General features: G+C 63.2%; 1 protein-coding gene across 3 annotated transcripts; it reads right to left on the bottom strand.

The window, feature by feature from the left end:
• Positions 1–1,926: 1,926 nt before the first annotated feature.
• Positions 1,927–23,193, bottom strand: ULK1 (unc-51 like autophagy activating kinase 1). 3 transcript variants are annotated; one of them, XM_044243561.1, is made up of 29 exons: positions 22,891–23,192; positions 22,329–22,421; positions 22,206–22,247; positions 14,289–14,321; positions 13,954–13,990; positions 13,518–13,631; positions 13,217–13,390; positions 13,047–13,120; positions 12,701–12,802; positions 11,665–11,723; positions 11,501–11,583; positions 11,119–11,169; positions 10,910–10,998; positions 10,085–10,238; positions 9,208–9,268; positions 9,019–9,108; positions 8,436–8,558; positions 7,487–7,635; positions 7,278–7,364; positions 6,736–7,004; positions 6,138–6,328; positions 5,737–5,846; positions 5,514–5,657; positions 4,932–5,125; positions 4,611–4,783; positions 4,401–4,519; positions 4,061–4,218; positions 3,458–3,593; positions 1,927–3,372 (listed from the first exon to the last, which is right to left on the bottom strand). In XM_044243561.1, the coding sequence occupies exons 1-29, from the start codon at positions 22,999–23,001 to the stop codon at positions 3,317–3,319; spliced, it is 3,276 nt and encodes a 1,091-aa protein (XP_044099496.1). In that variant the 5' UTR covers positions 23,002–23,192; the 3' UTR covers positions 1,927–3,316. The 3 variants fall into 3 exon arrangements, with proteins under 3 accessions (XP_044099496.1, XP_044099497.1, XP_044099498.1); XM_044243562.1 differs by lacking the exon at positions 9,019–9,108 and having other exon boundaries at positions 22,891–23,193; XM_044243563.1 differs by lacking the exon at positions 13,518–13,631.
• Positions 23,194–24,192: the final 999 nt, after the last annotated feature.

Below are 24,192 nucleotides of genomic sequence, written 5' to 3'. Positions count from 1 at the left end.
AGGCCCCACCCCGCATAGGTAGATAGACATGGGGTCCCAGGCTGGGGGCATCTTCAGGAATCCAGGACCTGGACAACTGGGACGGCTCCAGATGGGCAGAGGACTTACCCAGCCAGGGAGCCAGGAAGGCTGGACGCTGAGGCTCTCCCTCCCCACTGCATGAGAGCCGAGGGTTCCTTAGTGCTGGAACAGAGACCCAGACCATGTGGAGAGCTGTGGCAGGGGCAAACCCAACACCCCCTGGACTATGCCATGTGCAGCCCCTGACTGGGAAGCGCCCAGCCAAGTTACATCAGGTAGGAAGGGTGGAGGCATGTGTCCCTGCAGGAGCCTATGCCAGGGTCCTTGTAGGAGTGAAACTGGCAGGAAGGGAAGCACTGTGACAGGTCAGAACTGCCCACTGTCAGGGGAGAGAGGCTCCCGGTCACCTGTCATGTGGGGAGCAGACCACCACACCTGCTTCCTCCTCAGACCCCACCAATGACAGTGGCCAGCCCGAGCCTGGTCCTCCTGGCCAAGGGCCCCTGTGAGCCTGGGCAACGGTAAACATGCCTGGAATGAGCTGGGGAATGGGGTCCTCGGACAGAGAGGAGGGAGCCAGCCCCTCCTGCAGAGTTGCCACACCCCACACCCAGCCCTCACCACCAGGTTCCTACACAGGGACCTTTCTAGCAGTTTAGCTGTAACTGCCCAAACTTGGAAGCACTGGGGTGTCCTTCAGCTGGGTGACTGGATAAAGTAACCCACCCAAACAGTACAGTATTCTTCAGGGCTAGAAGGAAATGAGCTACGGACGCAGAAACCTCAGATGTGTCTTATGTGAAAAGCTGCCAGTCTGAAAAGGCTGCACGTGAATTCCAAATCTATGACATTCTAGAGAAGTCGAGATTATAGAGGGAATAAAAAGGCCAGTGTTTGCCAGGGGTTGGGGGAGGGAAGGAGGAGGCAGAAGAGAGGATGGTGGGCAGTGAAGTTCCATGTGACAGTGTGGGGGACACGCGTGCACAGGTGTCAGCCCACAGAACGGACAGCAGCAACCATGGACCAGGGTGATGACGCGCGTCCGTGTAGGCTCCCCACCACCACGCGGTGTGCGCAGACAAACGGGGGCAGGGGAGAGGAGGAAATGGAGCTCTGAAGCCTATTAATTGAGCAACAGAATGCCACAATTCTCTTAATCCTCTGGGCATTTCTTTCACTTACTGATAGACCAGGAGCCCCACAGAGCGGAAGGGGCTCCACCTCCCGGCCCCATTTCCCACCCGCAGGGCCCTTCCTATCTGCAGAGACCGCAGGCACACGCCAGGCAGGCAGGCAGGACCCGAAGCCCCAGGGCCCCGCCTTCCCAGGCCCCATGCTCCGCCGCCTCCAAGGCGCTCTCTCCGTGCACTTTCTTTTTTTTTTTTTTTCTCGCTCTCCGTGCACTTTCATGTAATCCTGCGGTTAGCCTTTCTGGTAATGAGTTATTTTTAAAACTCACAGAAACAGTATACAGTCTTAAGAATGCAAATCCTGCACCTAACCTACCTAGAAATGGCCAACAAGCACCAGAGACGATGCTGGAGGTCACCAGGCGTGAGGGAAACACCGCTCCAACAGCAGCATGGCCAGGATCCAGACAGATGGCATCAGGGAGGACACGGAGAAAGCAGGCCCTCCTGCCCCCCAGACGGGGCCGACGTGGCACAGCAGCCACACAGTCCAGAGCTGGTTGCCCTCTCAACCCGCACCCCCCTCCCAGGTGTCCCCCTAGGGACTAACACTGTGTCCCTGGTGGTAGGGGTCGACGCAGCCCCAAACTCACATCAGAGCACCTAGTGTAGCCCGGGAGTGTCTGCACCTTGGGGGTCACGGACAGGGTGACTCCTCGCGCTGCTACAGGCCCCCGGGCGGCAGCGTGAGACACACTAGAGACGCCACTCGCACTCAGTTCCAAAGGTTTATTTCCTTCAATCAGTATTACACAATGTAATGCAAATGGAGGGAGTGAGGGAATCACACCAAACTCCTTTAAAGTAGACCCAGGGTCCGGTGCCGAGTGGTGGAAACAGGATGGGCCGAGAGCACACGCGCCGGGAGGGCACACGTGCCGGGAGGGCACACACGCCAGGAGGCGAGCGGCGTGGTGGCCCGCTGCCTGCGTTCCCTCCCATGGCACCAGCCTCCTGGTGGCCTGGATCCCAGCCGACGGTAAAGCAGTCAATACGCATGGGTTCTGGCAGCAAGAACAGAGCCACAGGCCGGCCCGGGAACAACTCACAGGGCTACTTCCAAGATTTCAAGTATTGCAGAGAAAGGAACACACAGATGTCCGTGTCTTGATGTAAGACCTTCAACCCCTCACCCAGAGCACTTCGTCTGCCCTCTCCAAAACACAATGAGGGGGGCGAGGCAGAGCCCCCCTGCCAGCCCCCCAGAGCAGCCAAGACCCAGCCTGGGGGTGGCATACGACTTTGGCATCACACCCTCTGTGAAAGCTGACGGGAGGCCTCCAGGTCAGCACGGGGGGCAGGGATAGGGCTGCCCTCTCAGCCACCACCGGCCTCCACGTGACACTGAGGACCCAGCCCATCCTGCCTCCCGCTTCCAAAACAAACCCTAAACTTCTACAAATTTTCTTTTGTTAAAAAAAAGAGCTGCAGAAAAATAAGACACGTTTCCGGAGTAAAGTGTAATAGACTTCAACGTCTGTTCTGGGTTCAGAAAGCTTGGTGCTTCATACTGTCCGTCCCTAAAAGAACATTTAAATAAGACGTCTGTGTCTCCCCGGGAAGGTTCCGGGCAGACAGCACACACGCTCACACGGCTATTTATATATGTATATATGTATATAAGTCTGTACACACGCCTCCTAGCGCAGCAGGCAGCACTGCGCCTGCGTAAAGTGCTCCGTGATTCACAAAGCTGGGTGGGTGGTTGCGGGAAAAGAGGGGGACCACGCAGCCGCACCTTCTCCTGGGCAGAGCTGTCTCAGTGCCTCCGCCTGTCCTCAGCACAGCAGCCGGCATCAGGGTTGCCCCAGGGTCTGGCTGGGGTTGGGGACCGGCTGCGTGTGCCCACCTGCCTTCAAGGTGGCCGGGAGCTCAGCCCGCCGGTGAGGCGGTGGGGGGACTGCCCAGATTCAGGCGCCCCAAACCCCCACAACAGAGTTCAGCCGTTTGGCTCGGGAGCCCCCCGGCCTCTCCCCGGCAGCAGCAGGCAGCACCACGGCCACAGGCTTGTTCCACTGAGCCTGGCCAGCCGGCCGCCCATCAGCCTGGGGGACTGGCAGAGGAGATTCAGCCCCTGGGGCCCCGTGAGCCAGGCACCCCGCGGGTCAGGCACAGAGGCCGCTCAGCAACGCCGAGAGTCTCCGCTCGATGCACAGCTTGCCTGCAATGAGGGACGGCTGGGTTAGGAGGCCCCCGCTCCCCACCCCTCCCCTGCGGCCTCCCCCGGCCGGCCCAGCGGCACTCACACTTGGCGATGTTCTCCACGTCCGCCTGGTCGCTGAGGATGTGCTGCAGCCCCTCCATGAGCAGCAGGGCCTTGTGGTAGCGCTGCACGCAGTCCTCCCGGCGGTGGAACATCTCGTCCAAGGCGGCCGACTGCACCTGCTCGCGGGAGGCCGGGGCTCAGCCAGCTGGCCCGAGACCCACACCAGCCACACAGGGACCAGGGACCGACTGCTGCCGCACACACAGCGGGTGGCTCAAATGAGGACATGGCCCACGGTGAGGACCACCAGGGCCACAGGGGGGCCTGAACGGAGACTCATGCCACCCCAGGCCACTGCTGCCGTGGAGAGCACCCACTGGCAGCACCGGCTGTGCCAGCCTACCTCGCCGCCCATCACCCCTGCAGAGGAGGCAGCACGCTCTCCCTCAGGCGCTTGCTGTGCCTGCGCATGCATGCTATAAACTAACATCGTCAAACACAGCCTCCACCTCCCAGCCAACTCTTCCTAGGCTCCGAGACCCTGAAGTCGCGGGCCTGGGGAGCCCAGAGGCGAGCGCTGGCGGGGGGACCCCGGCCTTGAGCCCGGCAAGTGGCGGCCCTCCTGCCCAACGCGCGGGCCTACCGTCTGCACCGCGTGGCTGAAGATGAGCTTCTCCGCGGTGACGCTCTGGATGCGGTCCAGCAGCCGCTGCTTGTCCAGGAAGAAGCGCCGCAGCCGCAGGCTGAGCCCTTGGCAGGATACCACGCTCGCCTTGTACAGCTCGTTCAGCTTCCGCACCACTGCGGGCAGGGCCAGGGCGAGCACAGCCTCCGTCAGCGCGGCCCCTTCCGTCCCCAGGAGCCCTGGCTGCTCCCGGCGACTCCTCCGAAGGACTTTCCTCCCCTCCCCCCGCCTCTCCCCGACCTTCCGCACCTGGCCACCTCTCCGGCCTCTGTCGCAGCCCCTGAGGGCGAGCACTCACCCTGCTTCACGGTGGATGACAGGCACAGCTTGCCGGCCCGGATCTGGTCGATGGCGGTCTGCAGGCCCGAGGACAGCAGCTCGGCCACCTTCAGGTATAGCACCAGCTGCTCCGCGAAGCTGAGGGGCCGCAGACACGTTAGGAGGCGCAGGGGCCTGGAGCCCGGGCCACCCCCGGCCCCCCTGCCCCGGCCCTGCAGGGCCCACGCACCCCCACTCCCGGCTCAGCAGGCTGATCTGGTCGGCCACCACGCTCTCCTGCAGCTGGGACTCGGGCCCCCCAGCCGTGTCGCTGGCGCTGCCTCTCAGGGCCGCGATCTCCAGCACGTGCTGGACGAAGACCAGCGTGAACCGCAGGCTGTGCAGGATCTCCGTGTGCTCTTGCTGCGGGGGGTGGGGGGGGTGTGAGGTGGTGGAAGTGGTGGACCCCTCCCCAGCCCTCCCCACCCTCCCCTTCCCAGGACCCGCAGCCCAGCCACCACCCCCACCCTCCCCAAACCAGGACCCGCTGCCCACGCCTGCGGGCCCTCACCTCCATCAGCGTCTCCTCAGGGAGATCAGGGGCCTCGAAGGTCACAGCCCCCTCCAGGTTGGCGGTGACAGGGTCAGCAAAGCCGCAACAGTGGCCAGGGGCCGGAGCGTCAGAGGCAGCCTCCCCACAGGCCCCAGGGGGCAGGTGACGGGCAGAGGAGGAGCCGGTGGAGCCAAGGGAACTCGAAGAGCCCACTGCAGGGAGAGGCCCGCGGGCAGCCGATTCAGGATACACTCCTCTCAACTCCCCAACGCAAACCCCTTCCCACCTGTTCTGCACGCCCAGGTCTCCACTCCTCCTCCGCCCCCGAGCAGAGCCCACCGTGGATGCCCTGTCCTTCCTGCCTCCTGGCCCGCAGTAGGTGGGCCCTCCAGTCCTGAGGCAGGAGCTGTGGGCACGCCTGGGTCCGAGCCCGGGACCCCTGACCCACAAGGACAGCCCTCCCCGGGCAGCTGCAGGCGCGGGTGTCGTGGGCACTAGGCCTGCTCCATGAGTAAGACCGACACTGCCTCCCACTTCTGCCTTCTGACCCACACTGCCGCTTATGCCCTGCCACCTGGAGCAGCACTGTGCGGTCCTCACCTGAGAACACCCTGGCACGGGGACCCTGGGGTGGCGTGGTCCCGCTGGGGGGCGAGCCCACAGTGAACACCACTGGAGACGGGCTGCTGGCCCCCCCAGCACGGGCTCCTGGATGCAGGTTCCCTCCGAGGCCAGCAGAGGGCGCTGCAAGAACAGGAGGAAAGGCTCAGAACCTGGGGGTCCTGGCCCGCCCCCACCCCAGGGAGGCTGCCCGCCCACCCACCGATCTCCATAGGCTTCTCCTGCAGGCTGTCCGTGCTCCCCGAGTCAGGGGCCTGGGTCCCAAACGCAGCCTTAAGGAGCAGATCAGTGAGGCGGCCAGTACTGAGGGACCTGTAGGGCGAGGAGCCTTGAGAAGACGGCCCAGGCCCTGGCCCACAACGCCCAGCCGGCACTCCCTAACTCACGGCACGCCAGGCACACAAGGCTTCTTGTGGGCTGGCCGTGTCCTGCCCACCCTGGACACTGCTAGTGGCCTCCATGAACAAACACGCCAGGTAAGCTCAGCAAGGCTCCCAGAGGGGGGCGGCGCAGACGGCGGCCCTACCCACAGGCGGGTCCACTCCCAGCTTCTCCCAGCTCGTGGGCGGGCAAGTCCAGTCGGGACAGTCCCTTCCCACGCACCTGCCAAAGGGGCTCTTGTCCTCGGCGGGCCGCAGGCCGGGGCCCAGCTGCGGCCCCTGGAACGGTCCTGCTTCGGAGAGGTCCGGCAGCGTCCGGTTCCGCGGCGGGGTCATGACCACACCCTGCCGGGCCAGGAGGGCCAGCAAGTTCTGGGAGCTGGGGGTCTTGGGGAAGTCGAAGGCAGGCATGGCCTAGGAGGAGCGGGCGGGGAGCTAAGATGGACCGCCGCGCGGGCCCAAACAGTCCGGCGTGGCCATGGCCCCACGCCTCCATCACCGGGTGTCCACAGCACAGGCGCAAGATCTCGTTTGCTGCAGGAAAGCAATATGCGCCCCACACATGCCCAACACCCAGGCACACATGTGCCCTCAGAAACCCCACGTGTCACTATGGGTCCGGCCCTGCTTCTCCAACAAGAACGCTACGGAGACTGAGCTAAGCAGCTGGCACGAGCAGAGCCAGAGCCCATGGGGCACTTGCGTTTCTGGGGCCCGAAGCATGTCCCACGGACATCCTGCCAGGCGGGCGGGAAGGGGTCCTCGGGGCAGAGCCACACTGGCCGCTCCCTCCCTGCCCCCCCAGCTCTGGGGCCCATTACCTTGGTGGGGGAGCCGAGGATGGGGGGCAGGGGGTTGCGCTGCAGGAAGTCAGGCAGTTTGGGTGAGCCTCGCAAGGGTCGGCAGGATTGTAGCCCGTGGGCTGGCTGTGGGGGGCTGGACTGGGGGTGGCCAAATGCCACCCCCAGGGGGTCCGTGGGGGGCTTGGGCAACTTAGGGCGGACGACGTGCAGGTCGGACAGGTTGGGAGCGCTGTGTAGGCGACAGCCCAGCCCAGCAGCATGCGCAGAGTGCTCCGGTGCAGAGGAGCCTGGGGCAGGACAGGACAAGGCCAGGTCACTCCCATGTGGGGCCCGCCCAGCCCATCAGCAAGAAGAGAATGTGTGAGGCCCTCCAGTCCAGCCTACTGCCCCTACCCAGTCACACCACAAGGTGGGCGCGGACACCGAGTCCCTCCGTACCCCTCCACAGCCACAGCCTGAACTTGTGAACAGTCCCCCAGGACCCAACCCTCCCTCCCTGTGCACCAGTGACCGTTGCAAGCAGGAAGCTGGCTCTTGCCCAGGGCCACGGCCGCACCTACCCGGACGAGGGGATCTGCCTCCCCGCATCTCGGCTCCTTGCGGGGAGGGTGCCCCGCTCCAGCCCGGCCGCTCAGGGAGGATTCCAACTTGAGGAGAGAGAGGGGTCACCAGGGTCACGCCCCGACAGAGAGAGGCAGCCCCCTCCCCTTACACTCCAGCCCAGGGGGGACCCCCTTCAACAGCTCCCACCAGGGGCATCCAGGCTCACCTTGTGGAGATGGTGTGTAGGGCCGGCCCCCTCCCAGGGACAGCTTCCTGGCCAAGGTGGCACCGTGCTCAGCGTAGGACGGTGGGGACGGACTGGGGCGGGCAAAGCCCAGGGGGCTGGTGCTGCCCGACCTGCGGATGGCAGAGGACCTGGGGACAGGAGCAGGCGTGGGGAGGTGAAGCCCCAGCCACACATGGTGAGGGTCATGCCCATACCAGATGGCTCAACCCTCCATCCAAATAACGGGTCTTACTCAGGAGCCTCCAAGGAGAATGGACCACTCACCCTCCTGCCTAGAGCAATAAGTAAGGAGCAAAAAACCCCAGTGTTTCCCTTGGGCATCCTCAGACCTGTGGTCACAGTCCCTGCCAGGCCAACCACTAGCCCACAGGAACTCTCCATGAATTAATAAAAAACAAGGGGGCCTTCTCCTATAGCATTTGTTAAAATTTGTCAAAAATCAATACTGAGGGGTGCCTGGGTGGCTCAGTTGTTAAGTGTTTGCCTTCAGCTCAGATCATGATCCTGGGGTCCTGGGACTGAGCCCTGCCTTTGGCTCCCTGTTCAGTGGGGAGCCTGCCTCTCCCCTTTCCCACTTCCCCCCACCCCCAGCTTGTGTTCCCTCTCTGTCTCTTCCTCTCTCTACCAAATAAATAAAATCTTTTTCCAAAAAAATCAATGCTGAGTTTTGTAAATTCAAGATACCTTGCTAACATCTACCAGAAAGCTATCCTAATAAATCTAAAACCTCCACACATCCTAGAACAGTAGTAATGAAATTTACACAGTGCACTGCCTGCACAACTGTACATATGGGACAACCCTGGATCACTCCAAGGGAGCTATGGCGGTGGTGTTCTCACTGTAGTTCTCTAGGACACACCTTTTGCCCCCAGGGGGACCTCTATAGTCAGTCATGGTGTCAGAGGTAAAAGGGGACTATGCTCACCGTGTGGTCTGGTACTGGGTAGGCGACTGCAGGTTCTGCTCAATGCGCTGGTAGTTGTGCACCTGTGTGGGGACTGGGATGGGGACGGACACGCCACACCTGCTGCTGAAGGGGCCGGCCCGGCTGCAGTGGGAAGACAAGCAGGGAGGGGGAAGGGTTGTCAACAGAAACAGCATACCGAGCTGAACCCCAGCCCCAAACACCAGGCGGCAGAGGCCACGGAGGCCGCCTGCTTCCTCAGCTCTGCAAAGGCCACCATTCTGGCACCCAGAACTGTTCACACCCCATCCCAAGCACCCTGTGCCACAGGGATATGTGATAGAAGGCCAGCTGGGGCTGGTACCCAGCTTGGCTCTGGGGCCCTGAGCCCACCTGGCCCCGCAGCTCCCTCCACAACCCCCAGATCTACATCCCTCCCGCCACAGCCCCCTCCTGGGCCACCCACGAGAAGCCAGTGACCTGCAAGGCCTGAACAACGACAGGACCCGTGGACACAGGTCTTGCAAAGCCCCACCTGAGGCTGGGGGCCCTAACCGCAGCTTGGGGCCCCTCACAGCCCTATCCCATCCCAGGCCCTGCTCACCCTGAGGGGCTAGGAGAGCTACTGCAGGGCGGGGAAGGAGATGGGGTCCGGCCACGGCTCTCCAGGCCAGCAGAAGCCACCAGTGAGCTCCTGGTACGGACAGACAACATAGACAGGACAAAGGAACAACTCCCAAGAGCCAGCATGTCCCTCTCCCCAAACCAGCAGTGGGCAGGGCAGGGGGCTCACCCGCTACACATGAGGCTGTCCGGAGGAGGCTTGGCACCGGCTGCCTCAGCCACCAGGTCACCTGCAGACGGGACACAGGTGAGGCTGGGCCTGGGTACCTCCCACACCAGGACAAGTGTCCACTGCATGCTCCCGGGCCACCTTACCCACCATGGCTCCTTGATAGCCCCACACTCCATTCCGATGGCGGAAGGAGGCTCCAGGCAGGGGTGGGGGGGGAGGAGGCAGCACTCCCAAGTCCCCACTTCTGTCCCCCAACCTGACCCGACCTCAGGCTCTGAAGCAGACCCTGTGTGTGCCCTCCGTGTTCCACCCTTCAGCCACCTCCAGGCCAGGCACCCGCGGCTCCCAGCCTGGACCTGACCCGTCCTCTGGGACCCTGGTCCCACACCTGCCCCATCAACCTCTCTCATGGCCCTATCTCCCGGCTCACTGCTCTCCTGGCCCTACCCTGGAGATGTAGGACCACTCCAACCCTGCCCCGTCCCCAGAGTCATGGGATGGCCACGGGCAGCGAAAGGAACTGTCAATGCCCAGGGTCAAAAAAGGAACTTCAGACCCTGGGACAGAGTTTTGGGAGGGGCAGAGCCCTAAGAACCAGTACCCGACAAATACTAAATTGACACCAGCTGCCTCCCTGGGAGCAGAGACCAGAGGGCAGGGGCAGAGCACAGGGACTCAGTGTACAGACCAGCCATGGGAAAGTGGGATGACGTGGTCTGGACTCCCCAGCCAAGCCCACCTGGTAGGGAAGCTCCCAGAACCACTGAGGACACACACGGAGACAGGTTTACAAGCATGCGCACGCGCACACACACACACGCGCGCGCATGAAATCACACACACGCTCACACCGGAACCACTCCCAGCCTCTGACCTGGAAACTGGGCCGGGACCATGACGAAGTCATCTGTGTCGCAGGATGAGTCCTTGCTGCTGCCGCCAGAGCCACGGGAGCCCTGCAGGAAGCCGGCGCCGTCAGCCGGGGACGTCAGCGTCTTCTGGAGCTGCTGCTGCATCTCTCCCAGGGACTGGGGGTCACAGGGGAGGTCACTGAGACTCAGCCCCCATGGCCCGGGGCAAACCAGGGCTGCAGGTGCTGACATGGGGCTCAGCACGCCCTCTTCCCCATCAGCTCCTGCGTGGTCTACCGCCAGCTGGGCCCCACAGGGACAGTCCCTGGACGCAGCCACCCAGCTCCCAGAGTTCCTGGGGAGACTTCCCCTGCATCTCCATCAGTCCTGCAGAGGCCTGAAAGGGCCGCTCTGCATTCAGGACAGAAGGCATCCCACACCTGCCTTTGCCGTGGCCGAGAGCCATCCTCTGCACCACAGGCCCTGGTACCCCAGATCTGTGTGTGTGCCCTCGGCAGGTCCCCCCCAACCCATGCCGAGGTGCCGGGGACACGTGCGGGGCTGCACTCCAGGACGCAGGACCACCCCGCCCCCATGCCCATGCGTGCACAGGCCAGCACGCACAGACCCACACCTAGCCGGCCTGCCTCTGGGACACGAGGGCTGGCCGGGGGAGGGGGGGGGGTACGAGCGCTTCTCCCAACTCGTCATGTTCTGACCTTCCACAACCCGAACTTCTCTGTCCGCAGCTAGTGCGAACGGCGGGTATCCTGAGGGCGTAGTGTCCCTAGCATGAGGACGAACCCCAGGGGGAGAAGCCCAGGCCCAGCTGCCAGCGGGGGACTCACCGGCGGGGAGGCCAGGTGCGAGGCGGAGCTGCTGCTGGAGCTGCTGCCGGAGCCCGAGCTCGGGTACGAGGGCACAGGCACGGGAGGGGCTGGCGGAGGGCACAGGTCAGCAGACGGGCAGCTCCCACCCCCCCCAGCAGGTGTGGCACCTGAGCCCCCATCCAGCCCCGCCAGGGCCTCGGCGGCACCAGGACCCTCAGGGGACTCACACTTCTTCACAGCGGCGCTGGCGTCGAGGAAAGGATGATGGAAGAACTCGTCTGCAGAAGGCCAGGAGAGGCCTCAGAGCCCTGAGCCCAGGGCTCTGGCCCCCCAGTGCCGCTGGAGCCTGAGCTCCCGCAGGCGCGGGAACCCGCGCAGACGGAGACGGAGACGGCCCTAGCAGGTGGCTCCTTACACCGCCGGCTGAGTACCGCCCACCCTGCCTCATGGGTTTTCCTAGTGGCCCCACTTCCCATAGTAAAACTGGGGTTTTAACAGCCTGTGGGTGCCTGGGAGCCGAGGGAGAGTGGCACGTGGCCAGGAGGCCGTGCCCCAACCCGGCGGGCCGTGAGGAGCAGACGCGCTGCGGGCCGGCCAGGGGCCACTCACCGAAGTCCATGCGGTCCTTGTGGTTCCGCTGCAGCAGGGCAAGCAGCAGCTGTCTCAGCGGGGCGGACGTCTCCCTGGGGATGCTGGTGGGGCAGAGACAACATGACGCGCTGCCCACCCGGGGTCAGTGGAAGGGGTGGGAGCGGGCAACACCAGGCACTTACGTGGGGACCAGCGTCTTGTTCCTCTCGTAGAAGAGACGAAGGTCCTGGGGGCTGCTGGCCTGGCGGGAGACGGCAGCGTGAGCTCCCCTCAGAGCCTCCAAGCCCCACGCAAGGCCCCCCCAGCTGTGACAGCAGGCCAGAGCTTGGGGCCCTGGACCGAGCACCGCAGGCATACCCGTGCTCCCAGGGGTGGCCTCCCTCCTCTGCCCCATCCAGGCTGCAGACCACAGGGACCATATAACGGCGGCCAGGCCTCCCTCCCACCCAGGGCAGACTGGTTAGGATGGTCTTGGGTATCTAGTGGGACTGGATGTTTGCCTTTTGAAAGAAAAGAACAGTGCCTGCGCCCCACCCCAGCAGAGAACTCCAGCACCAGCCTTCCCCTCCTTGTGGGCACCGTACCCCTGGGGAGTGCCTGGCGGGCACGTGTACAGTCAGCCATCTGTGCTCACCGCACGCGGCGTTCCTGGCGCCAGTGAGCCGCCAAGGGCAGGAGACCACCCAACCCTCTAGGGTTGACAGCGAGGGACAGCCCCCTGCATGCTCACATCGGGAGGGAACAGCAGACAGAGTACAGGGAGCTAGGGGCCAGCTGAGGTCACCAGGCAGCAACGGCTGAGAGCTGCGCCATCAAGCCAGAAGTCATGACAGGATGTGTAACCCGGCACAGCGCGGCTCGGAGCCCCTGGCCCTCTGCAGCCCCACTGCCGACCCAGCCACTGCTTTCACATGTGGTGCCCCTCGGGGCCTAAGCCCTGTTCAGCGCCTCACGCCAACAGGGCCTGGGCAGGAGGGAAGGCACAAGGCTGGGTTCTGACATACACCTGGGCACACGCAGATGAACACTGGAGCTCACGGACTCCAGCTTGGCCTGGAGCAGGATGGGGCCCCACAGGACTGTATGCTAAGGAGCCATGAGACCACCTGACTCCCGAGAGCAAAGGCTGCCAGCCTGCGGTGCTCAGCGGCCGAGCCAAGCGTCCGGCGCAGGGTGCCAAGTGGCGCTGGGCCCACGCCTGACCTGGGGCTCACTCACCTGGAAGGGCGCCTTCCCCGTCAGGCACTGGTACACGATGGTGCCGATGCTCCACAGGTCGGCCTTCCCGTCGTAATGCTGGGACATGATGACCTCGGGGGCCTACGGGTGCGAAGCATACAGATCAGCACCGTGGCCGGGATGGACACAGCGTTCTGTGACCCGAGTCTCGTGTCAACACCCGCCCGTCAGAGACGCGAGCCAGCTGGCACCCAAGTGCCACAGGTGTCGTTGAGAACAGCAGCCCAGCCATACCGACTGCCCCCCGCCATGTGCGGCAGGGGACGGGGGTGGGTCATGACTCACGTCCCTCCCACGGGGCCCGGGGCGGAGGCAGCCCACCTACCATGTACATGGGGGAGCCGCACAGCGTGGCCGCCATCATGTTGCTCTGCAGGTACCGAGCGAACCCGAAGTCGGCTGCGGGGCAGGGAGGGGAAGGTGTGTGTGTGAGGAGGGCGGCCCCGGCCCCCCACCGCCCCCACTCCCCAGCACCCCAGCCGGCCCTGGCCTCACCGATCTTGACGCGGATGTTGTTGGGGTTGGCACGGCGCCCACCAGGGTTGGACAGCAGGATGTTCTGGGGCTTCAGGTCCCGGTGGATGATGCCCTTGCTATGGAGCAGACGCATGGCGCCTGCGATCTGCTGCAGGAAGAGCCGGATGGTGTCCTCGCTCAGCGTCCGCATGGCTGCAGGGAGGGGGAGCGGCGGCTCAGCCAGGCACCAGGGTGAGGGGCTCCAGGCTCCGCAGGCTCCTGCACAGCGCCCCTCCACAGCCCCACCCCAGAGGCCGCGGGGGCTGTGCCCGGCGCTCACCCCGCGGGCCCATCTGCTGCCAGGTCTCCGAGCCACCATGCCACTGCCAGCACGTGCTGCCGTCGATGCACCCTCTCTCCGTCCCCAGGCCTCCCCCGGAGTCCTGCAGAGTGCCTGCCCCCCATCCCCCCGGGGTCAGACAGGCCTTGCTGGGGACCCAGCACGCTCAGGACAGCCCAGTGGCCCACAAAGCAGCCGTCCAGGGGCTTCAGGGACGCTGTGGGGCCAGGCAGCCATCAGAAGGCACCACAGCCCCGCTGAGCACATCGGTCCTGCTCACAAGGGGCCTTCCAGACCCCTCTGTCCTGCAGAGCCATTCCACCTCCCGCAGCAAGTGCGGGGGGACAGGAGGCCCCCCACCTCCGTCAGGCTGCCCTGCAGGCTGGGTCAGGGTGAGGCTGGGTGCGCAGCCCTGGGCCGAGGGGAGTCCACTCACTGTGCAGGTAGTCGGCCAGGTCCCCGCCATTACAGTACTGCAACAGACCATCAGCACAGCCTGGTCAGCGGCCCTTCCTGGACCGCCCACCACCCTACACAGGTCCCCTGCTCCCGGGCTCCTTCCTGGGGCAGGTGTCCCTCGAAACTCCTACTTGAGAGGTCAGTAGAGGGTCTGATCGCCCCTCAGACATCTGCCACAGCCACCGGAGCTATGGACGGGGGGGGCCTACACCCATGGACATGCAACCAACCTCTACTCCCCAGGCGACAAGGAACCAGGACCCAGGAGAGTCTAGCCTCCCCGTCCTCCCAGCCGGGGCCACGGGAACTCACCTCCATGACCAGGTAAACAGAATTGGCCATCTCCTGCAGGACAGAGAAGCAGAAGTGAGAGGTGGAGGGGGCCACTCCTTGCCCCACCACCAGTAGTGCTCCAGGAAGCTCCTCTCCGCCTCAGTGTGACCCACGCACTTGGCACTCATGCCCTCAACACAATCCCTGGGCAGCAAACAAGCGAGGCCAGCGAGGGAAGACACCAGCAGGCCGCTTTTCTGTGTCGTGGTGGGCCCGCTGGGGAGTGGCCAGAGGATGAGGACCAGGCTGTGCTGTTTGGTTTTCAGGCCACCGGCATGCGGGCATGACTGACAAGAGCAGGAACCAATCTGAGCGCTCCTATTTGCCAAGTCCCAGGGAGAATCCAAGGTCCCCGGAGCAGGGTCTGAGGTGGATGCTGACCCCGCCTCCAAGGGGCAACCTTCAACTGCCCAGGTTCCCATCAAGATCAGGATAAGCCCAGCCCTGAAGTTTCAACAGGGGTCAGCTTCGCATTCTACCCACCCAGTGGGGGACCCAGGTCCCCAGAAGGACACGCCCAAACTAGGAGAGCCTTGACCCACAAAGCTCAGAAACCCCTCCTGACTCCAGGATCGAGGACCCCAACCAATAGGATTACAGAGGGCTGCACCAGCCCCTGTGGCCCAGCACCCAGCCACCCATGGGCTCAGGGTGCTGCTGACATCCCTCGCAGGGTCCCCCTGACGAGACTGCAGAGCTCGAGGCCCGGCCAGTTCACGGGCAGCCCCACCACCAGCATCCACATGGGCCTATGCCACCCACGGGCTCCAGCTGCTGGCAGGAGTACTGCCGAGATCCCCAGGCGGTGTGCCCGCCATCTGAGCCCCGGAGACCCAGTCGACCAGGCAGGCGGGGTCTCTGCACACAGTCAGCCCAGCCCCTCCCCATGCAGTGGCCAGCAAGGAAGGAGCCAAGGAAGTGACTCCAAGAGGGACATCTCTCAACAGCCTTGCAGGGGGAAGTCCCCTGAGACTGATCCACAAAGGCCCGACCTCCAGCAGTGGACTTGGGTCCCATGGATGTCCCAAGTCCTACCTGGCAGGAGACAGGTCCCCCAGCTCAGCCACCCTGTCACCAGATCTGGCAGGACCTGGGCCCAGACCACACTCAATGGGTATGGAGCAGGGACACAAGCGGCTGCATGGGGGACACCCCATGTTTTTTGGGTTTGTGTTTTTTTAATATTTATTCATTTGCAGAAAGACACAGTGAGAGAGGGAACACATCAAGGGGAGTGGAGAGAGAGAAACAGGCTCCCCACCGAGCAGGGAGCCCAACGTGAAACTCAATCCCAGGACCCCAGGGTCACGACGTGAGCTGAAGGCAGATGAGCCACCCAGGCGCCCCTGGGGACACCCCATGTTATAATGTCAGTATCCCCCTAATGAGAAGCCCCCCAGAGCTCCAGCAACAGAGGGCCGTGGGTTCAAGACATAGCCTGGGCAGCAGGTAGAATAGTGGGGCGTGCTCTCAGGGGGCGACCCTGACTCACCCCCCCCACCCAGGGCGGGCAGGCCTCTCCAGTGTGCCCCACCCTGCGTTCCCAGGCCTGGTCCTTCCAGGCCAGCTGCAGGGGATAGATAACACAGGGGCAACTCCAGGAGAGTCCCCGGTCTCCTGCGGGGCCAGAGGGGCTAGACACATGGAGAAGAGAAAGCAGGCAGGGGCTGACAGCCGGAAGGGGAGTAGGAGGCCTGCAGGCAGAGGTCCCAGGCGAGGCCAGAGTGGGGACAGGAGACAGGAACCTAGGAGCGTCCCAGGAGAGCAGCCCTTGGGCCACCTGGCTGCGTCATGGACATGCCCCACGGTTCCTCCTCACCAGTGAGCTCCAGGGAGCACTGGGAGCTTTCTGGCCTCAGGTGGCCCAGAAAAGCTAAGTCCCCTGCCCTGAGCCATACAGTAGAGGGGCAGAACTGGGACTCAGACCCAGGCACCTCCAGAAGGAAGAGCCCTAAACTCACCCCGCCAAGCCAGGCCAGGCACGGACAAAGTGACAGGCAATACAAAGCAAAGCCCCCCCAGGGAGTGACTCACCAGGACTGGCAGGGAGGCAAGGGCTGTGTGGGAGCAGTGAGTGCAAACCCCTGGCCTGCCTCTCTCTCCCCCCAAATCTGGGAGTGCCCCAGACCCCACGACCACCTCCCCTGGAAAGAAGGCCCCCCTTGGCAGAAGTGACAAGAGTCCCCTTTGTACTTCAGAGCCCACAGGACCTTCCAACAGGGCCTGGGCCCTGCTCCCAGCCTTGTCCCCACACGTGAACCACAGCAGGCTTCCAAATATGACGGTGGATGCCCTCCCTCCAAACACCGCACCCCACGGGCCTCTGGGGCCCCAGGCCCGTGCCCGCCCCTGCACATGCCCATCCCTGCGGCCCACTGTTCCCAGTGCTCCCCAGGGCCACACTCCTCCCCAGAAGACATCAGGGCTGATCACCTCCTCCAATGCCTCCCGTCCTGAGACCACCCTGAGCCACCCCACGGCCTGTGGCTCCTCCCTGGACAGCACATGAGCAGCAGGCCGGGAGGCCATTGGGGCTCTGGGGACCTAGACACCTGCTCCCCGCTCTGATTGCGGACCCTCCACCTGCAGCCTAGATCAGCCCGCCCAGCCTCACCCCAGCAGGCCGTCCAGGTGCGGAGCAGAGAGGGCTGGCAGGGGGAGAGCACAGCAGGCCTAGGATCAAGGGCAGGGAGCCAAGCCAACCTCGAATGGGGCATTAAGGCTTGGAGTGAGGGAAGCCAGATGGGGGTCTCCCACGACCTGGGCCAGAGCACAGCTTCAGACCAGCCCCTTCCTGCCGGCATCTGTCTCCCCACCTGCGACAGCCTTACTCCACCGGCCGTCCCCAGCTGGGCCGCTTCCCAGGTGTGCTCAGGAAACATGGCCAGGCCTGGGAAGCAGAAGCCAGCTCCAGGACGCCCTCAGCCTGCCTGGGTGCTGACAGCAAGCCAGGTCCCGAGAGAGCCCGGTAGCACGTCTCCCCACCCCTGGGTGGGGAACTTTTCCAGACGAGCTCCCTGCCCGGGCCCCTCCCCAGAGCTGCTGCGCCATCCACCTGGGGTCAGGCCCTCGCGCCAGCCCTGCCAGTGGGTGTCCCACACCCTTCCCTGGGATGCCAGCTGGCTGGGCCCCCCAGGAGGGAAGGGCTGGTCAGCACTACCTAGGTGGCCACAGCCGGCCTGCCCCTGCCCAGCTCACTGCCCACCCACCACAGCCTCATGCTCGCCTGGGAGGGAGCAGGGACCCCATGGCTGCAGGCACCAAGCACCCTACTCGGGGTCAGTCTAGACTCAGTACACACTTGAAACCACCGGGACAGCTTCCCCCCTGTGGGAGGCAGACGGGAACAGGTGGCCTCTTCTCAGACTCAGGGGAAGTTCTTGGAAACTCATCACAACCTTACACAGAAACATACACATGGCCAAGGCACGGGTCCACCCCATGGCCCATGGGGAACACCCCAGGGCCACTCTCATGGCCCCTTGGCCAGCTACCCACATGCCCCGCTGCCCTGCTGGCCTTGGATGTGGCAGCTCACGTCCGTGTCACAGACCACGGGCCGTGGACACGGTCATACAGGGGCAAGGGAGGGGCAAGGCTGGGCAGGGAACCCTCAGTCCCGCCTCCCGCAAGGCTGGGGAGGGGGTGTCCCCACCCTCGCACCTGACGTGGACAACATGGCAAAGCCTTTCCAGGAAGATGACAGGGAGCCCTCCGCATCCCCTGGCAGGGTGCCCACAGGCCCCAGGGACGGGGCTGGCCCGAGCATCCAGGCACGTAGGAGGCCACCCCGCCATGGGGCGCTAAGGTGCTTTGCTTAATAGGATCCCACTCCCTGCCTGGGCTGGGCCTGGTAGGTGGGCAGGCACTGACCTAGTTAACTCAGGGGACGCTGGCCCTCTTGGCTCTGGAAGGTGCCAAAAGCCCCAGCGGGGGCCAGAGCACAGCCGCCCACAGGAGCAGGGCCGCTCCCCGCCCCAGGCTGACCTCTTCCAGCCAGCTCCCAGCAGGGAAGGGTGCCCGGCCCCACCCTTCTTGCTTGGGGAGCCTCCTGCAGCTGCCGCAGGGTGGCCTGCCCCCCACCCCACGGCGCACTCCGCCCAGCACACTGGCCCTGCCTGGGAAACGCAGGGGAGAGGGCAGGGGAGGCGTGAGCTGGCATGAGCCCTCGGAAAATAGAAACCACACGCTCCTCCCAGAGACGCACCAAGCCCCAGTAGCCACACACCACGGCTACACTGCAGACGTGACCTGCACAGATCCCTGAGCAGCTCCGTCCTAGGACATTGACCCACACGGCTGACGACGGGACACCACACAGCCCCAGAGCCCCCACGTCAGGAGCACACGGCCAGGCAGCCGAGCTGGGGTTCAGGGCTCAGAGGCGGGTGGACCGGCAAAGAGACGTCCCCACAAAAGGCAGCACCACAGGCCCCCCAACCTGCTCAGAGAAACTCAGGCTCTGAGCTCCTGGGGCCAGCCTGTTCCAGCTCTCTCCTCACCTAAGTGGTCCCCAAAGCACTTCATGATCTGTGTTTCCCACTGCCCAGTATATGTTCTACTTCAAGATTCTAAGTTAAAAACATTTTTAAGTTAAGAAAAATAGCTAAGACCATAATAACACAACCTTACAGGCATTTCCAGAAGCACCTGGACTCTCCCTCGGGCCTCCTCACCGGCCCCCAGCTTGGAACCTGGTACGAGGGGCTGGCCACCCAGCCTGCACCCTACCCACCGTCACCCACTCCACCCCTGGCCCATGGTCCCTCTTGAAGAGTAAAGGCAAGGCAGCAGACCGGCACTGCCCCGAAAGGCCCTCGAGTAAGCCAGCAGGAGGTCTGCTGGCTCCGTCTGTGGCCAGGCTGGCCCTGAGTGAGTCATGTCCAGCTGTGGGACCCAGCCGGCCTTGGGAGGGGGAGGGGTCCCTGTCAGAACTGGGAGCATCAGCCCTCCTCCCAGGGCATGCCAGGTACAGTCCTAAGCCTGAATCCTGCAAAGGCCACCCTCCCTAGGCAAAAGCACGTCCAAGATACCACCTACCACACAGGTGTAGACTCAATAGAAGACCACAGGCTCCAGCTGCCTCTCCATGGGTCAGAACAGAGTATAAACCACCCCCCAGCACCCACATTACCTGACAAACATCTCATTCCTATTCCGTAGGGCCACAGAGCAACAACAGAAAAGGAACAATTTCAGAAAAAATACTTGCAACATATCACAGAAAAGTTTTCCTTAAAATGTAAAGAGTTTCTACAAAACAACAACATTTACACAGCAGTTGTTATATGGCAGGCACAGATCTCTCAGCACAACCACCCAACCACACAGGCATACTGTTACCGTCTCCCATTCTACAGGTGACACTGAGAAGCTTGCCCAAGGTCAGTCACACAAGTAAGTGAACTGAGGAGCTGGACTCAGACAAAGACAGTATGGTCCAGGGCCAATGCCGCTCATCATGGCACCATTCAGCCTCAGTTAAAAAAAAAAAAAAGACCAGGGGCGCCTGGGTGGCTCAGTGGATTAAGCCGCTGCCTTCGGCTCAGGTCATGATCTCAGTGTCCTGGGATCGAGCCCCCGCATCGGGCTCTTTGCTTGGCGGGATCCTGCTTCTCTCTCTCTCTTTCTCTCTCTCTCTGCCTGACTCTCTGCCTGCTTGTAATCTCTCTCTCTGTCAAATAAATAAATAAAATCTTTAAAAAAAAAAAAGACCAAAGGAATCAGGCCGAGGGCAGGTGGGATTCCAAATACTCACACACCGAGATGCTGAGCCTCACTCACAGGAAGTGAGAAACACGGAGATGTCATTTTCTGCTGAGATCAAAGTCTGACAACCGACCTCCCGGAGAGGCTGTGGGGAGACCAGCCGTTCCGTACACATCCCTGCTGCATGTCCAGTCCAGCCTCTGGGGACCCCAGTTTGGCAACTGTACCGAACTAGAAGCACGCGGCCCTCTTCCCCAGGGATCCCTGTCTAGGAGCCTGTGCTGCAGATACACACCTGGCCCAAACTGAGCACAACAAGGTCACGACCACACTGCAGACGTGCCAGAACCCCAGAAAATCCCACGTCTCATCAGTGGGGGACTGGATGCAGTCAGCTATGGAATGTCGGGCAATGGAACCCAATACACCCTCCAGTAACACCCACAACGGCGTGGGGACAACAGCTACCAAGCACTCGGGGCTCACCACGGCTAGCTTCAAGCCCACAACGCCAGGGTCTCCACCCGGAAGAGGTGGAGGCACAGACACGTTAAGGTATTTGTCCAAGGACACACAGCTGGTTTAAGTTCAGAGCTAGTTTAGACCAGGACTGGAACTAGGTCACCTAGCTTCAGAGTCTGGGCTCTGAAGCAGTAACCTTCCCGGGAGGGGGCTATGATGTCCCGCATACAGACAGAGAGATCCTCCCTGACATACAGGCTCCAGTGAAAACGGCACTGGCCGCCAGAAGCGGACGACGTGGTGGCAGAGCCATACATAATAACGTGTTTCTGCCCCTGAAGAGACCCAGAAACCGCCAACGTCAGTGTGGGGCCAAGGGGGAGATAAAGGGGTTACCTTTTCCCAGGCCACTTTTATAATCAATTTTTTTTTCTTGTGCCAAATTACTTGTTCAAAGTTTTAAAAGCTATTTTTCCCAGGTCCCGTGTGTCTCAGCGAAGTCTAAGGACTCCGGGACCTCCGCAGGCCCCAGGGAGTGAGGCACAGAGCCTGGGCAGAGGCCGGGCCTCCGAGGGGAGAGGCGGCACAGGCCTCCGTGCACTTCCTCCAGGCGGGGGAAGCTGAGGCCGCTCACGAGAGAGGAAGCGAGGAAGCGCACTGCCCACAGCCAGGTGTGTGGCCCGGGCAGGAGGGGGCAGGAGGGAGAGGACGGAAAAGGGGGAGAAAGAAGGGGACCGCCCTCCTGGCCCTGGGACACCGTGTCTCAGCGGCCCAGTACCCGGCTTCCAGGTACTCGCTGTCACACTGGACCCGTGCCCTCCCATGTCACCTCCTGTCATGCCATAGCCCCCAAGGCCACCACCCGGCTCTCAAGGGGGAGGGCGGAGGCCACCCAAACACAGACAGCCGGGCTGGGAACTTCCCCTCAGCCAGGGGCAGGTCCCGTGGCCTCAGTAAACAGGTTTCAAAACCATTAGTCAGCACTTTGGCCCGCAGATCCGCCTCAGGTTCCCAGTCCCCAAACTGGCTCTCCAGGGTCCCGGACCCTCACCGGAGCCGGGCCCCACCTGCGGCCCCAGGGGCGGCGAAGGGACCTGGAGGGGGCCTCCGGAGCCGGCTGGGCCTGAGGTGGACTGCCGCCTGGTTGCCGGCTGCCTCCGGCCTGGGCTGTCTGCCCCGACTGCCAGCTAGAAGGAATCTCCGCGGGGCCCCTCCCCTCCCCCAGCCTGACGCAGGGAGGGACTGGCCAATGCCAGGCTGGAGCAGTGTCAACAAACAAGCTGCCGGCCTAGACAGGTGGGCCAGGCCCACGGTCCAGGCCACTGGGTCGGATCCCCCCGAGGCCCACGCCGCAGCTAGCTTGACCTCCGTCAGTCCCAGGAAAGCGACCCGTGGTGCCCTGCTGGTGCCCGCGGCAGACAGGCTGCTAGGGCCGGCAGGACTCTCCCCGCATGCCCAGAGGAAGCAGGCCCCAAACTGGGCCGAGAAAGAAGTCTCCAGGGTCCTGCTCAGGCCTCTCTGTTGGACAGGCCAGACAGCGATCCACACCCAGGGGTGCCCAGTTCCTCCCAACACAAGACCCTGGCCTAGCACCTTCCACTACCCAGCAGGGTCTCAGCACCTGGCTGGCCTGGGACCCACCCTCGTGGGGCCTGAGGCTGTGCACGGGCCAGCCGGGGAGGGTAACACACCCCCTCCCCACCGCCAACGCACCCAGAGCCTTACCTGGAAGTCATACAAAGCCACGATGTTTTCGTGTTTCAATTCCTAGGACAGAAACCAAGTTTCTTAGGATTAAAGCTAACTCATCCCCCACCATCTCCCCTACTGCTTCCAGAGCCCGCTCACCTTGAGGATCTTGATTTCCTTCCCCAGCAGCGTCTGGGACTTGGCCAGGTTCTTTTTGTTAATGCACTTGACCGCAACCTCCAGGTCATGCTTCTAAAAAACCAAGCATGGATGTTCCTCAGGGCCGGGGAACCCAGAAATCCGTAGAGGGCCACCCCCAGGCCGAGTAAGCACCTGGTGGGGGGGGGATTCCAATGCCAGTGGAAAGGCCCCAGGTGTGGGGTGGGAGAGATGGGCTGTGGGGGGGGAAAGAGGGAGCCCAGGATGTGGGGATGGGATGAAGGGCCCATGTGGTGGGGTGGGCATGAAAACCCCCGCAGTGTGTGGTGGGGATGGCCCAGGGATGGGGATCCCTGGGCGTGAGGAAGAGATGGGGGTCCCCGAGTGTGGGGCGGGGCTGGGGGTCCCGGTATGAAGCGGGATCGGGGGTCCCCGGCTGTGGGTCAGAGCTGGGGGTCCCGGGTGTGCGGTGGGGTTGGGGGATGGGCCACCCCGACGTGCGGGGGGGAGGAGGGGGCGCCCCCTCGCCGGGGCTTGGTCCGGGCCCGCCGGCGCCCCTCACCTCCCGGTGGCGCCCCTTGAAGACCACGGCGAAGGCGCCGTGCCCGATCAGGTCCTTGCGCGAGAACTCGAACTTGCCCACGGCCTCCAGGCCGCCACGGCCGGGCTCCATGGCGCGGGCGGGCGGCTCAGGCGGCGGCTCGGGCCGGGGGTGGCGGGCGGGGGGCGCGCCCCATCGGGCAAGCTGGGTCCGCCTCCAGTCCCGCAGGCCGCTCGGGGCGCGCTGGCAGTCCCGGCAGCTGATCCGAATCCCTTCCCGGCTGCGACTCTGGCTGGGGTCCGGGCTCCGGCTTGGACTCCGACCGGGAAACAAAAGAGCCGCGGCCGCCGGGCCCCAGAGCCTGAGACGCCGGCGCAGGCGCAGAGTGCGCCTGGGGGGCGGGGCCGGGGGCGGGGCCTGGCGGGGCGGCCGCGCTCAGTGGGCGGTGGGGCAGGCGGCGGGGCGGGGCCCTTCGGGGGCGGGGCCGTTCCGGGGGCGGGGCCAGGACTCGACTGGCCCCTGGGGGGTCGGGGGCGGGGAGGTTCTCCAGCTGCGACAGAGCCTGGAGTGCCACTTCTCTGCACAGCGGTATTAGTATCTGGACGTGGCCTGCGCACCCCCGGGCTTGGGACCACACAGAATAAGTCGGGCTGCTTTAGAGCTGTCGCATTTTATTTATTTTTATTATTATTCTTTTTTTTTAGTAGGCTCCACACCCCAACACTGAGCCCAACTGCGGGGCTTGACCTCAGGACCCTGAGATCAAGACCTGAGAGGCTGGAGAGTCGCAGGCTTAACACTCAGGCACCTGAGGTGATGCATTTTAAATTGTGTTCAACAGTAACAAATTGCCACATTGAGCCAAAACATAGGAAATCAGAGGGAAAGTTCCCATAAATCCTTTCACTGGGGTGATACACAGCAGATTCCTAGACGCAGTGTTAAATAGACATGTGCTTGGGCTTAAAGTGCCCCAAAGTTTAGAATTAAGAACTGGGCTACTAGCTGTCATTTAGAAAGTCCTGTGAGGCTGTGAATGCGTAGGTAATACATAGGAGAACGCGGAGCCCAGGGCCTACCACTGGCCGGTCCGTCCCCAGAGTGACTCATTTATTTCTCCAATGATTCCATGAGATGCTGGAAGGCTGTTCTCTCACCGTTTGACAGATGAGAACATTGAGGCCCAAAGAAATGTACCCAAAGTCACACAGCAAGCAAGGAGAACAGATTCTCATGCAAGAAACTGCTAGCAGGGGCTGCCTGGGGAAGAGCCGGTGCTTTTCACTGTCTGCCTTGCGCACCAGCGTGGGTTATTCTAGTCTT

Source organism: Neovison vison, chromosome 3 (genome assembly GCF_020171115.1).
Source record: "Neovison vison isolate M4711 chromosome 3, ASM_NN_V1, whole genome shotgun sequence".
Lineage (NCBI taxonomy): Eukaryota > Metazoa > Chordata > Mammalia > Carnivora > Mustelidae > Neogale > Neogale vison.
The sequence above is the reverse complement of the archived record's forward strand: the minus strand, read 5'-3'. Positions and strand labels throughout refer to the sequence as shown.

Excerpts from the sequence above, each read along its gene's own strand:
- ULK1 (XM_044243561.1), bottom strand. The coding sequence starts at position 23,001 with ATGGAGCCCGGCCGTGGCGGCCTGGAGGCCGTGGGCAAGTTCGAGTTC. Across the intron at positions 11,170-11,500 it reads CAAGGACCGCATGGACTTCG|ACGAGTTCTTCCATCATCCT; the intron begins GTGAGTGGCCCC and ends GGCCTTCTGCAG. Across the intron at positions 7,005-7,277 it reads AGGCAGATCCCCTCGTCCGG|GCTCCTCTGCACCGGAGCAC; the intron begins GTAGGTGCGGCC and ends GTCCTGCCCCAG.